The following is a 14,864-nucleotide window of genomic DNA, read 5'->3' as shown; positions in this document are numbered from 1 at the left end:
ACATGTGCATTTAATTGGTGTGTGAACTTCTGAGTTCAAATAAGGAGCTTTCATTGAAGAGTGAACAAAAACAACAAAAAACCGTAAAGGCTACTATTAGAGCCGGTGGCTCTGAGAAAGTTCTTTTACCTTCCTTCTTTCTTTCATTTTATTTTTCAGGAGATCAAAGGGAGCATAATTGAGGGGAATCTTGGAAGTGTGGTCAGTCCTTGCTGTCTTTCTGCCTGCCTGTCAGTGATAATAGTCATTTTGGAGTTAGCCACCTGCTAATTAAGCAGCCTTTAGAAACAAGGACCCAGGGACAGATTCTGGCTGTGCTTCTGCAGCCAGAATTTGGCTGCAAACTTTTAAACCTGTGGTCTGATTTCGGTAGGAGGATTCATTGACTCTGGCACCCTGTGCGTGCCACGCATTTGTGAATCACATTAAATCCTGTTGTGCAGGACTGGGGATGGAGCCTCTCTGGAGCCCCCAGTGGCTCGGGCAGAACTGGTTAGGAGCAATTCTGGAGGGGTCAGGACTGAAGAGTTTGCTCCTTTAGGGCTACTCTCAACCGTGGGTCTCCAGATCTTTATTTCCTCGGCACCCGTATTCTGTGCTCTCTCCTCTCGCCCTGCCCTTGTTATGTTTATTGATGTTCGTAGACTAATTTTAGCAACTCACCAGGAGCTGTACTCGGGTAATTGTTCACTCCTGGAACCTGGCGGAAGCAAGCTGCCCACTCTGCCAGGGAGAGCTGCCTGGGCCACTATTTAGACACCCCTTGATGGAAGCTCGAGCTCCAAGTACTACTTTTCAATTGGAAGGATCTTCGAGGTCTGCTGTGGACCAGGGACTCCAGAAAGATCTGCATTAATAAGAACGAAGGGGCTGTGAAACTACGATTTTTATACCCGTGGGGTTATAGGTCCCTGAAAATGATTTATTAGTGGTTGAAGAATGCTCCGGCAGCTCTTATCATAGGCAGACAAGCAGGAAGGCAGGAAGCCAAAAGAAGAGTTCCTGTCACTGCATTTTTCCCCGATGTCCTTGATTACAGATACCATTGTTTTGCCTCTTCCCTCCTCCTCCCTCGCCTACTTCCACCAGTCTCTAATTACATCCTTTAATGATTTGACCAATTAAAGCCTGCAGTTCAGCTTATAGGGGAACGGATGAGAAATTAGAGGTTGGCACGCAAACTTCGATGTGGTCGCACTTTTTCCAAGGTTACACACCTCTATTAAGCCAGGCGGCTATTTGAAATGCAGCATAATGGGCGATGCTAATAAAATAAGCGCAGGGGCATTTTCAGCTGCTCCCAAGTGAATCTACCAGAAGAACAAAATGTGAAAAGCAGAGGTGTTTCCATGAAACCAAGGCTTGGCGTTTTTTTCCTCCTAAAAATGCAGTTGCCAGACGCATTTCTCCGTTCATGTGAAATGTAATAATTGCTTTGTCAGGGTTTGGGAGAAGCTGAGAGCTTCCTCCCCAGCCTCCAGCCTTTGCAGCGAGTGGAAACACCGCAGCGCTGGTGGTTGCCATGGAGGATTGGGATGAGGGGCACTTTGCTCTGGTCGCAGTTCTGACCCTGCTGGGGGAGCCCCAGGAGACAGCTGGGAGCCTGGGAAAGCCGTGGGCTTCAGGAGGAAGGGGGCCAGAGAGAACACTTGATTCTCTCCAGGGATGTGTGAGGGAGAGAGGGAGAAAGAGGACCCTGCTTTCTCTGGTTGCAGCAGAATGTGCATAATTATCTTGGACGATTAGCATCATTTGAATCTTTTCACTCCCCACACTGTTCAGTCCACCCCAGACTGCTCATGACTCCCTGAACAACTCATGCATGTGCGTCCTGTACCATTCCCAGTGATTCTTTCAACCTCTCTTGCCGGCTGGCCGGCTCCTACTCATCCTCACTTTTGACCAAATTTGTTGAGGTCCCTGTGTGCCAGGGACCAGGGCAGCCAAGATGTGCAAGGCACAGGCTCAGCCCTGGAGGTGATCAGCCTCAGGGGAATGAATTTCACTCTGTGGTAGAAAATATGACCTTAGACCCCTTGGTGAAGTGGCTGCATCAGGGGAGGTGGGCCAGGTGATGAGTCCTGGGCATGGCCATGTCCCACCCATTAGCATACCCAGGAGGGCAGAGCATTTCAGGCAAAGGGGATCCCAGGAGCAAAGGAACAGAACACTCAGGAACTCCCAGGAGCTGGGTGTGCCCAAGGGAAAAGCCAGAGGGGTGTAGCAGGAGACAAGACTGAGGTAGGGGGCACATGCGAGGTCATCGGAGCCCCTGGCCAGCAGGCTAAGGGCTTTGGATTTGATCTTATTTGCAATAGCAGCAAGTGAATGACCCTGTGTTCTGCAAATTTCCAACTAGGTCTGGTCCCAACAATAATCTGCACGTCTCACTGAAATGGATAGATTGTTTCAGTGATTTTTTCCTCCCATGAGAAGGAGTTTTGCTCTTGTTGTGCAGGCTGGAATACAATGGCACGATCTCGGCTCACTGCAACCTCTGCCTCTTGGGTTCAGGTGATTCTTCTGCCTTAGCCTCCCAAGTGGCTGGAATTACAGGTGTGTGCCACCATGCCCAACTAACTTTTGCATTTTTAGTAGAGATGGGGTTTCACCATGTTGGTCAGGCTGGTCTCGAACTCCTGACCTTAGGTGATCCACTTACTCCAGCCTCCCAAAGTGCTGGGATTACAGGTGTGAGCTACCACACCTGGCCTGTATTAGCGTTCTTTCAATTCCACAGAAGAAAGAGCATGAGGACCTTATGAGATAGCATACTACCAATCAATAGCAGGGATATAAAATAAATTGGTCTCCTGATTTTAGTCAACTGCTGCTTATACTAAAGTATACTCCATCCTAAAACAGCTCTGGCCACATTAGTTTCAGAAAGTTATAGCTGCTATCAGGGTATTTTTAACATGGGGGACATTCATTATATGTTTCTAATGCGTTGGTACTATTGATACATGATTACATGTAAAGAAATAATATACATGCCCAAAAGTTTAAGGAGAAAGCTATTTAATAACACACATTTTTCTTTGCTATTTTTTTTGTTTGTTTTTGATATGGGGTCTCACTGTGTTGTCCAGGCTGGAGTGTAGTGGCACGATTTTAGCTCCCTACAACCTTCACTCCTGAGCTCAAGAGATTCTCCCACGAAAACCTCCCATGTAGCTGGGACCATAGGCATGTGCCACCACACCCAGCTAATTTTTTTTTGTATTTTCAGTAGAGACGGGGTTTCTCCCCTCTTCTTGCTGTGATATCTTTAAAACTTTCCCTTAGAGTTCCATTCTGTCTTAAAGCTATTGTACTGTGATCATATTCTTACCATTTTACTGTGTCATGCAGAAATCAAGCTATTTAAGATTTTAAAGGAAGCCTAGAGATTCCTTGAATTCCTTCTCTGGTGAGCCCATCAAGGAGCAATCTGGTCTCTGTTTGGACATCACGCATCATGGGGAATTCAGTACTCTTAGGGGAATTTCATTCTAATTTTAGATAATTTTCAAGGTCCGGAAAAGACTTCCATTCCTGAGCCAAAATCTGCTTCCCTGTCTTTATTCCTCCGTGCATTCGCTCATTTATGAAAGGTTATCGGTGCCTACGCATACTCAGCAGTATTATGGGCCTTGGAATACAAAGATGAACAAGCAGCTGATCTTCTCTAGACACGATATCTTTTTATTCTTATTTCCTAGCTAGCAACAAAGACCTTTTGCAAAGCAGTTCTCGGGTTGGATTAATCCAGCGTTGAAGACAATCAGTGGGAGCATCTCCCCATCATGTCTCACTGCACACCCAAAGTTGCGTTAATTGGCACGCGGGCACCGTCTGTCATGTCTTGTTGCTTAATTAAATTCACATTTGTTTTGAGTGTTCCTTCTACTCTGCTATTTTTTTATGCATGAGAGGATAAAAACAAATGAGGAAAACATTTTATAGTTAAATTCGTTTGAGAGAAACAGTCCGGAATCATAACTCTTTATTGTTCAGATAGCCTTTTATTTCAATGTCTTTGTTTTCCAGCAAAACCACAGGCTGGTTGATGACTGCTCCTCCTCCTTCCTTCCTCATCAGAGTTTAACCTTGGCCTTGGATGCTAATTTCTAGTGCCTTCCTCTTGAATTAGAAATATCATAATAACAATAACACTTTATATGCCGATAAAGCTTCATGTGTTTTCAAGACCCTTTTATATCCATTCCCTCAATACGATTCAGAACTTTACTCCCATGATCTTTCTTTTCTTTTTTCTTTTTTACTGCCCTCGATACCATTTGACAGTCATTTTCCTACGACTGTGAATGAGATTTTGAACAGAGGTCAATTTTATTTCCTATGTGAATTATCTTGAATAATAAAGTGTTCCTTTTTCAAGTAAGTATTTATTATTGTGTTATTAACGAGCTTAACTATTCACAAATGAAGTTTCACCAACTTTTCTTTGACAAATTGAGGTCTTGGTAGGGGAAAACTCATATGTAAGTATAAATTGAAAATGTAAAAACCCATTTGTAAAGGTTTACAGGATCAGATAACGGGCAAAGATTTCTTTTATCTGAGGGTGAGACTTGAGGAAGCCGGAGTTAAAACAAAACTATGAAGTTAGGCATCAGATATCGTAAAATCCATCAAGCAATTAATAAGTACTTACTTGCATTAACAGCTATCCCATAGGCGACCAGTTTGTGAAATTTGAGGTTTTTGTCTAATTGCCTCCTCCATGGTCCTCTGCAGCACTAGAGTAAGAACAACAAAAAAATGCCTGATTTATGGAAAAATTGCAATGAAAACGGTGTCATGAAAGTTAAGAGAGTAGGCATCAGGCGTTGCCTCTAAACTGCTTAAAGTGCGGCTATGTGACACAAAAGTTAATGGCCATTAATCAAACAGGCAAATCAAAAGGTTATTAGTTGCTTTGCTGAACTCTCAACTCGAAAATGATTGACTTATCAGTTCTCTGGTTATAATTCAAAACTTTTGAATAAATCTGCCAAAATGCATGCCTCACTCAGCTTCTTCGTTTAGAAATTTAAGGTGACAGCCATCATCCTCATCCACGTGTTTTAAGTAGTCAACAGATTATTCCATATACAAAGGCAAATATGCATCTCTATATAAATATTTGTAAAATCATGATGATGATTATACAGGCACACCTTGGAGATGTTGTGGGTTTGATTTCAGACCATTGCAATAAAGCAGGTCACACGAAAGTTTTGATTTCCCAGTGCGTGTAAAAGTTATATTTATGTCATACGGTAGTCTATTAAGTGCACGATAGCATTAATGCTAAAAAAAAAAGTACATGCCTTAATTAAAAAAACTTTATTGCTAAAAAGTGCTGACACAGAGACACAAAGTGAGCACATAGTACTGGAAAAATGGCGCTGATACACTCACTCAATGCAGCGTTGCCAGAAGCCTTCAATTTGTAAAAACCGTAATATCTGAGAAGTGCAACAGAATGAGGGATGCCTGCATAATAGGATATTTTACCTGGTATAGGTTTTTGAAGGTCTCATTTTCTGTATGCTATTTTGTTTGACAGGAAGCACAGGTAAGTTCCTAACACAGTCAAATCAATGTAATTGGGAAATATGCCATTATGTTTGGTAGAGGTTAAAATCTAAATACTAAAATCTATGTACTGTGATTGTGCTTTTCAGGATGAGAACCCAGACGGATATCTCCTGGTAGCATTTGTCTCAAAAGCGTATTTGTCTTCTTTCAATCAGAAAGGATGATGGTTCCAACTATTATAATGCTTCCATCTTCATGGTGCAAATATATCAGGAAATTGTTGAGCAATGAGTTCAGTGTCATGTCAGAAATAAATGGCAGCAGCAAAGCCACATCGGATAGATGCACTGACTACTGCTTTTCAGTTTTAGACTTTCTGTTATCTCTTACCACAAAAACAAACCCAAGTTTAAACAGAATTACTGAGAATTTCATAATAAAGTACATTTTTGTTGTCAATGGCACTTCTATGAGGAAGTCATAACAACTGAGATTATTTCAAATATTTTAGTACTTACGATACTTGCTCCTCTTATGAATGAAATAAGGTTTCGACTGATAGGTATTAGAATTAGCATGCAGTTAAAATTCAGGCACAGTGCAGACGCTCGCGCCCAAGCCAGTGTTGACTGTCCATATGTAAAGACATAAAAAAGAGATTCAGGGAAAACAAGGATCCAGGGAAAATAAAATGCATTTTGTTTTCTGAAAAAAATAATGTTTAATTACAAACTGTACTTACACCCAAAATAACTCTTGTGTAATGGAAAGACTCCTCCTTTTCATACCAGCAGAACGTGTCAATAAACAGATAAAAATTCACTCCCAGCCACGAGAGCTAGAGTAGAAAGAAAAGAGAACCAATCAATATTACCTTCAAGCTTTTTCTCTATTCAAAATCGCTTGGGGTTCTTCTTTTAAAGTGGAATGAAGAGCTTCTCGATATTAATCAGAATTGCTCCACATATTTATTTCTCATAGATTAGTTTTTAATAAGATTATAATGGTAAGAAATTATTACCTTTATAAAAAGGATTTTAAACACGTATGAGTCAACTTTAAGTGATTTAATGAAACTACAAACCTTCTTAATCAACATTGCTTGACAATGATGTCAAGAAGGAGGAAATCTTTAAAAACAACTCCAAGAGTTCTCTAGAAAAATTCCAATTTCATAGTCTAATTCAAAGACTTCATCTGATTTAGAGAAACATTCATACATTATGCAAAAACAAACTACTTGACTTTAAAAATAATTAAAAATGAGCTCAATCGGAAAACAACTTTGCATGATTCTATAAGGGTAAATTAAATATATCTACTGAATGTTTTCTAACAAGTTTTAGTCTTTTAACTAGAGTAATACTTCACACTATTTAGTGTTCCTATACAAGTTATCCTAAAAATCAAAGACTATTCAATCTATATATTTAAAGTTGAATAACAAAAATGATACTTACTACTAATACGACAGAGAGACCCTCATTCAAAATCCAGCACCCCATCATGATACTTGTTGCTCTTTGGCTGTCAGCAAATTTCCTTCCCCTCACCTGTGTCTGGATGTTGACTCCTTAGTAAGGGCTTCCCTAGTAAATTATTTTGTCTTTTTGTCACAGGAAGCACCTAAAGGGAGCAGCTCTCGAGGAATTTCTAATTAAGGACTTCTTGCCAAGGGCACATCACCAAGCTGACATGCCTCATGACCTGGTAAATACAAGGCAAGTCTCTGTCTAATGATTCCTTTCTTCAGAGATTTTATAAGAAAAGAAAGCCAGTTTTAATAAATTGTCCTCATGTACTTTATACCCATTTCTTTTCTACATGATTGCAGTCAAGATGATAATAAGTCTTTATGTAAATTTGAGAAATAACTTAACTTCTGAAGGCTGCATATAGCAAAGCACTTTCTCTGAAGCTTTCTCTATTTGTTATTTTTTTCCACTTTCTTTTTTTGAGACAGAGTCTTGTTCTTTCACCCAGGCTTGAGTGAAGTGGCATGATCTTGGCTCACTACAACCTCCGCCCCTCGGTTGAAGGGATTCTCTTGCCTCAGCCTCCTGGGTAGCTGGGATTACAGGCACACACCACCACGCCTGGCTAATTTTTGTACTTTTAGTAGAGACAGGGTTTCCCCATATTTGTCAGACTGGTCATGAACTCCTGATCTCAGATGATCCACCCACCTCGGCCTTCCAAAGTGCTTGGATTATAGGCATGAGCCACCACGAGGGGCCATATTTTTTCTACATCCTTACTTCCTTTTTCCCTCATTCAAAAAAGTTCTCTATAGAAGACAAAGAGTGGGGGCTTAATAAATATGAATCAAACCACCTTTCAGAAGATGGTGATAAAAGATTCTAAAAAACATCAGAGAGAAAACTCTCATATAAATCTAAAAGTGTGACTACAAAAAATGAACTTCTTTGTGGGACTGATGTAATACATCTCATCTCCCCACCAGTCACACTTGTTCCACCCATGCGGCCAGTGCAAATATTCTTTCAGACTCCAGTGATCCCGAGAGGGGCTGCAACGGAGCCTCGTCCATCTCTGATTTTATGTGAGTCATAGCTGTTCAATACAATGACTACAATTCTACTCTGGCAGGCAAAATTGCCCCAACTGAAGCAATTTTCTGGCTAGTTTTGGCCCAAGAAAATCGGAGGAGATTCAATTTTGGAAAATTAAATTTCCTCCTGTTAAAAACCTGGTAAGAGTAAGAACTGTGGATATTCACAGATCTTTATTTACCCAGGTGCTATTAGGTTAAGGACTTTTCAAACATTGTCCAGTTAAATCATACATGGACTCTATCAGGTAGATACTATTATGAGTCCCATTACAGAAAGGTAGAAACAAGCTTAAATGAAGCAACTTGCAGTAGGGGTGGTTGGGATTTGACTTCAGTTCTTTTTGACTTTAACATGTTTATTTCTAACCATTACCTTATACTGTCTCTTTTGTGAAACATTAATATATGGACTTGTGCACCAAAGTATACTGAATATACAGATATAAATTTCATTGTTATAAATAGGACAGTTATAGGAATTTAACCACAAATAAATATTGCTCTATGTGATTAAGCACACTATTTCTACATAATGCCAATGAATCATAGAAAAATGGATGAATTATTCTATTGTATTAATAATGTTTTTTATTTTCTGCATTTTGGAGTGCATGGATATTTCAGGGTCTTGCAGTTTTGGGGAGGAAAGGCTTAAGTTAGCTCATTCTCAGTGATAGCAAACAACTGGTTTGGGAGCATGTCTTTAATATGTAAACCAAACATGGTCCAAACCCCTAGTCCCCTCTTTCATTAAACTCTCACACATGAAGTCAACCTTTCACCTGCCCTCAGTCACCTCAGAGCCAGGTACTGAACAACGAGGGACCGATCACGCCTGTAGCCCAGGGCCTGTGGAATCTATTCAAACCATCCGATCCTAAACCTGGTCCCCTGATTACACAAACTTTCCCCTTTCTTCCCATGAAAACCACAAAAAAGGCTCTGGCCCATATTTTCCCCTTGATCCTTCTGCCTCTTCATTTTTCCTGGTTAAGTATTTTGATAAACAGGTGAGTTTGTGAGTTTTCTACTTGTCGCCCAGCTCCGATGTGTTATCTCTTTTTTTTTCTTTTCCCCAAGATGGAGTTTTGCTCTTGTTGCCCATCCTGGAGCACAATGGCGCCATCTTGGTTCACTGCAACCTCTGCCTTCAGGGTTCAGGCAGTTCTCCTGCCTCACCCTCCCAAGTAGCTGAGATTACAGGCATACACCACCAACCTGGCTCATTTTTGCTTTTAGTAGAGATGGGATTTCACCATGTTGGTCAGGCTGGTCTTGAACTCCTGACCTCAGGTGATCCACCTGCCCTAGCCTCCCAAAGTGCTGTGATTACAGACATGAGCTACCGTGCTGGGCCATGTTACCTCTTTTGAGTCTCATTTTCCACATTAGTTTAATGGGATTAATAACACCTACCCTGTAGAGTCATTCCCATTCCTCCTTCACCCCTAATCTAGTATGTACACATAAACACACTCATGCTCACACTTAAACAAGATGATGGCTTTTTGGAGAAGTCTTAGATTGGCCCATAAACAATTTAGTAAATTTACTTCTTGGAAAAGGCATCATTTCTTAGGGATGTTTCCCCTCCAGAAATATATGAAAGCACAGCCATTTTGGCAGCATTGACCTGAGATTAGAGTGCAGTTACTAAGATATTTTTTGTAGCTTCTTTAACCGTGAGCAATAGAAAGATGTAAAGTCTTTATGTTCATTTCTTTAAGCCAGATAAAATGATTTGTTATTTCTGAAGTGTTTAGGATTTACATATCTTAGAAGCCTTATTCAGTTGAGTTATAAAAATTAATTCAGAGAGAATACATCTAGAGTTTTATACTATCTCTTCTATTTCAGATTCAATGAGTGTGAGGAAGAGTTGAAATGTTCTTGCCTTCTGTGTTCTTTACAAAGGAGAGACATGTATTGCTGAATAATAATATATGGTTGGCTGGGTGCAGTGGCTCATGCCTGTAATCCCAGCACTTTGGGAGGCTGAGATGGATGAGGTCAGGAGATCTAGATCATCCTGGCTAACATGGTAAAACCCTGTCTCTACTAAAAATACAAGAAAACAATTGGCTGGGTGTGGTAGCATGCACCTATAATCCCAGCTACTCGGGAGACTGAGGCTGGAGAATCGCTTGAACTTGGGAGGCGAAGGTTACAGTGAGCTGAGATGGTGCCACTGCACTCCAGCCTGGATGACAGAGCGAGACTCCATCTCAAAAAATAAAAAAAAGAAAAAAGAAAAAAAAAGTATTGTCACACTTTTTTTGTTAATTGCTTAGAATATTTCTAAAAATAAAATTTAAAGTTTAGTTTTAAAAATTAATCTTTACATGCTCCATCCTTAATTCTGAATGTGATTTGTTTATTCCCCATTTTGAATATGTAAAGAGCATTCTGCCATGTTAAGGTGTAGCTGTTATTCATTTACATTATACAAAGATGGTTAACAGTTGTATTATGGAAGTACAGCTCATGATTTAACTGGGGCATTTTCTTCTTAGATTTTATTTTTGTAAAATTTGCAATGATGTTCAGTTCATTCATATCAAAGAATCATACGTGAACTTCAAATTATATTCAAATTCATCCAGAGCTCAATAATTTTGTGTAATTTATGAATATACTTTTTTCAACTTTTCTATTTTTATTAATACTTTTAAGAGTAACCTAATGACACCAATGATTGTTTTGCAATATTGAGATCAGACTTTATAAGACTCGCGATACTAAATCTTCTATCACATATAAAAATCCAACTCAGATGCACCTGTGGGCTCCTTTATAGAAGCACTCAGTTTTTATAAACAAGGTATTAAGTTGCCCTCATTATTCATTAATTTACCTGGTGAAAATTCTGGGAGGCATATCGTGCCCAAAGGTCACCCTCAGTTTTGACTTCATTGAAGGAATCTGTACAGAGCACAATGGAAATCAAGACTCTCAATCATTTGCTAAGAAATGGTTCCCAAGTTAATGGGGTTGTGTTTAAAGACGAAGGAAATTGTACAAAATCTACTGAAATAATATAAATGTCCAGAATTTGATCTATTTTTCACCTGTTTTCATCACTAATAGGTAGTGCCCACTTCATTTCTCAGAATTTTCTCAGAACAAAAGAAATGAAATTTGCCTTGTTTCTGAGGTGACTACTGGCTTTCTAATTAAACGGGTGTACTCATTGGGTCTTCCAGCTCACCACAAAAGATGATGTGGACTTTTTCCCTTGTAAATCTCACCAGTAACAAACTTACTATAATGGAAAAAGTAGGAGGAAAACAGAAGAAAGCAGGTTAGTTGCTTATGTATATGAATGCCAATTCTATACTGACGGTGCTACATTCCTCAACTGGTTTTGTTCTGTTATGTTTTAGTTATTTTTAGTTTCTTATTTGATCAGTTGACCTAACAAAGAAATACTTTGATTCTCAAGCCCAAGATTGATCACCTAGTGTATTTTGCTGCTACCTACTGTGATCTAGTTTCCCTGTGGATGTAGCAGAATTCATAACGTATAAAAATAGCATTGCAAAATTATTCTCTCCTAAGCATTAAATACGTTTTTGCCTTTTCCAAAGCATTCATAAACATGTAAGTACTAAGGCGAACATTAATGGCAACAAGAGGAAAAAATGCAAACATATATAATCCAAGATCCTTACATGGTTATTTTGAGGAGTGTTTATTGTGATAATTATGTAATTATGTTAGATAACTTCTATGTTGGGTAAATTTCATTTTTAAAGGGAAAAAAAAGTCTACATTAACATATATCTGATTTTAAAATAAACTTTAATTAATTTAAAGTAATTAATATTTCACATTTTGCTGAGTTAAGTATATTATGCTTTTATTTCAGAAAACACTGTATTTTCTTAATATCATTTAAAAGTGGCTTGTGTCACAAACTTAGTTTACATTACCCACTGAAGCTTTCCCCCGGATCTGTGGCATGATTCTTTCACTTACCCAACTCTCACGATCTCAAACAAATTCTCTCTGAGTCCACTGCCTGCATCACACAATCCTAGGCACAGAGGGTATTAGAGGTCTGGCTTCTCCATTTTGAAGCTTACAATTCCGTTGGGGAGGCCATAGGTACATGTGCAATGACTGAAGAATCGTTTAAAGGTGAGGCTATCCTTAAGTGGTAGAAATTGCACAGCTGGGGGCTCCTGACACATGAAGAGACCTAGGTAAGAGCCTCTGAGGAGAATTCTTCAGAGAAAGTGGATTGAGGTGGCTTTTATAAAAAAAGAATAGTGTGAAGAAGAGAAGGAGGAAAGGTTGAATTTCTAGTCTTCTCAAAGTCTTGTCCCTGCCTCCGTTCCTCTTCTTGTGGTTGCTTTTGGACTGGTCTTCTAAGCCCGGAATGTCTGTGCTTGGTTCACTTCCCATTCTCCTGCCCTCATCTTCATCATTGCTCACGTATGTTTGCAATGCATTACTTCTTTCCATTTAACAAGTCATCTAAAATCTTTCTCAATGTTGATGGGATAGCTGCTTCTGGTAGGGCACTAATACTAGGTTACTGAGGATCTCAGTTCATAAGAGAACAGATTGACTAATTTATCATTTCCTACCCCAAATTAAGTGGCACAATTCAGTCTCCAGTTCTGCTGGTTTTAAATGTTCTATTTTGAGATTTGGTGAAAGCCAGGATTATGATGCTCTTTAAGTGTTTTATATTGCACCTAGCACATATTTTAATACTTAATAAACATTTAATAATCCATACAGAACCACATTTACTTCTCTGCATTTTGACACACAAGACACAGATACAGCCCCAGGGATTTTCAAGCAGTCAGTGGTTTTCATGAAAGTGTAAGAGTGAAAGGGAAGTTTTCCTTTCTAGGCAGTGAATCATTTAACTTCTGAGTTCAGGAAAATTTAAAGTTTAAGAAGGCTAGTCTAGAAATCCCTTCTTTGCATATCCAAGCTGTTCATCTCTCAAAAGTCAAAGTGGATGCCAGAATTCCATAGATTTCATTTTTCAAGATGAACAGTCATATTTGAACATATTTCAAGCCAGATGGTTTACAGTTCATGTATTTGTTGGCGTTTTCCTGCCACAACAACTAAATATTGAAGACACATATTTGTGATGAGGAGTGCACTTCCAACCATCTTTTTCTGTTGCTCTTTCAGGCTGCGTGCTCACCCCTCCCCCAGTGCCCCACCACTGCCTGCCACAGGGGAAGGCTCCCAGCACTCGGGATGAATTACATCCATTTGATTTAATAGACAGGGGATAGGCGAAATCACATAAAACAAGCCTTCTCCAAATACATATTTCTTGTAACAGCCATGAATTTTCCGGTGGCAAATAAGAAAGCAAATGAACAGCTATCGAAATATTCCATTTTCACTATCCATTTAGACAAGCTGGAAAGTTTACTTTTTATCCTCCTAGCGCTTGTAAGCCAGTTTGCCAAACTTTGGACTATTTGATGAGTTTCAGAAAAGAACAGGAACATCCAACAAAGGTTTAGTATTTTTCGTAAAAAAAGAATGCCATCAGATATGAATATATCAGCTGGAGAAAGCACTGCACATTTGTTCTGAAGGCTGCCAATGTCACTCAGCAGGTTCGGTGAGATCTCTCTTCCAGGATGATATGACTTGAGGTTCATTTGTCATCTTAGGCACAATTTGTTATTATTCTACTCAGTTGTCAATGTTCGCATTATTATAGTCTTAAAGATTCATTTTATTCACAAAGGGCCATTGGGAAGTTGGACCAAAGCAATACAGAAATTTAAAACATGGAAAATAGAAGAAAGAATGTAAGCACATAAAAGAGTTATGTTTGCTTAGTACCATAACAAGATTTCTATGAACATTCCAGAAGCACTTCACAAGAAACTGGCAAAATGGAATAAAGTAAACCTGTCCACTGCTGTCATTGTAACCATCACCCAATGATCCAAAACACATACACACAAAAAGACTCACTCAGTAATTTTTTTTGAGACAGAGTCTTACTCTGTTGCCCAGGCTGGAGTGCTATATTGTGACCTCTGCTCACTGCAACCTTCACCTCCCATGTCCAAGTGATTCTCCTGCCTCAGTCTCCCAAGTGAGGGATTACAGGCATGTGCCACTATGCCCGTCTAATTTTTTTTGTACTTTTAGTAAAAACTGGATTTTACCATCTTGGCCAGGCTGGTCTTGAACTCCTAACCTCAAATGATCAAGCTGCCTCGGCCTCCCAAAGTGCTGGGATTACAGGCATGAGCCACCATGCCCAGCCATCAGTAATATTTTTTTAGAGATGGTTGGCAGAGTCCCATATTTTAAATGAAAATTGCCCCTAGAATCATGATTCTCAAGAACAGGAGATTGCAGGGATCCTGCAATGATCACATGTTACAAAGGAGAAAATAGAGACCAAGAAGATAAGGGACTAGGTTTAGGTCCCATTGCTGGTCAGTGAAGAAATGAGACTAGAGCTGGTGTTCAGATCCACTGGCTATTTCATTTCATCACTCTCTCCATTTCTGTTTTCACGACTTTGCAGACTACGGTGGACAGGGATGAAAGAATTAACAAAAAGCATCTCCTGAGAGCTCACTCTGGGAGTCCGAGTCCTGGACAATGGAGCCTGGGAAGTGCTAATTGGAAAAATGTAACCACTCAAAAGCCTGGAGTCTGGCTGTTTCTAGAAGGCCACCCAGGTGCCAGGCACTTCATATGTTATAATACTTAATTCTTGCAGACCTATTAGGATGGTACAATACAACCTATT

General features: G+C 39.6%; 1 protein-coding gene across 1 annotated transcript in view; it reads right to left on the bottom strand.

The window, feature by feature from the left end:
* The window catches only part of NOX3 (NADPH oxidase 3), a 59,187-nt gene extending 52,116 nt beyond the window's left edge, over nt 1-7,071 (bottom strand). Inside the window, exons 1-4 of the mRNA XM_021670109.2 lie at nt 6,990-7,071; nt 6,272-6,367; nt 6,048-6,158; nt 4,661-4,745 (exon numbers count right to left, since the gene is read on the bottom strand). Of these exons, the coding sequence (XP_021525784.2) occupies nt 4,661-4,745; nt 6,048-6,158; nt 6,272-6,367; nt 6,990-7,037 (340 nt within the window). The 5' untranslated portion in view covers nt 7,038-7,071. The remainder of the gene's footprint in view (nt 1-4,660; nt 4,746-6,047; nt 6,159-6,271; nt 6,368-6,989) is intronic.
* Between the last annotated feature and the right edge of the window lie 7,793 nt (nt 7,072-14,864).

Source organism: Aotus nancymaae, unplaced genomic scaffold (assembly GCF_030222135.1).
Source record: "Aotus nancymaae isolate 86718 unplaced genomic scaffold, 86718_ANA_hifiasm-v0.15.2.pri h1tg000040l, whole genome shotgun sequence".
In the NCBI taxonomy this organism is placed as follows: Eukaryota; Metazoa; Chordata; class Mammalia; order Primates; family Aotidae; genus Aotus; species Aotus nancymaae.
Note: the sequence above shows the minus strand (reverse complement) of the source record. Positions and strands in the feature narration are given on the sequence as shown.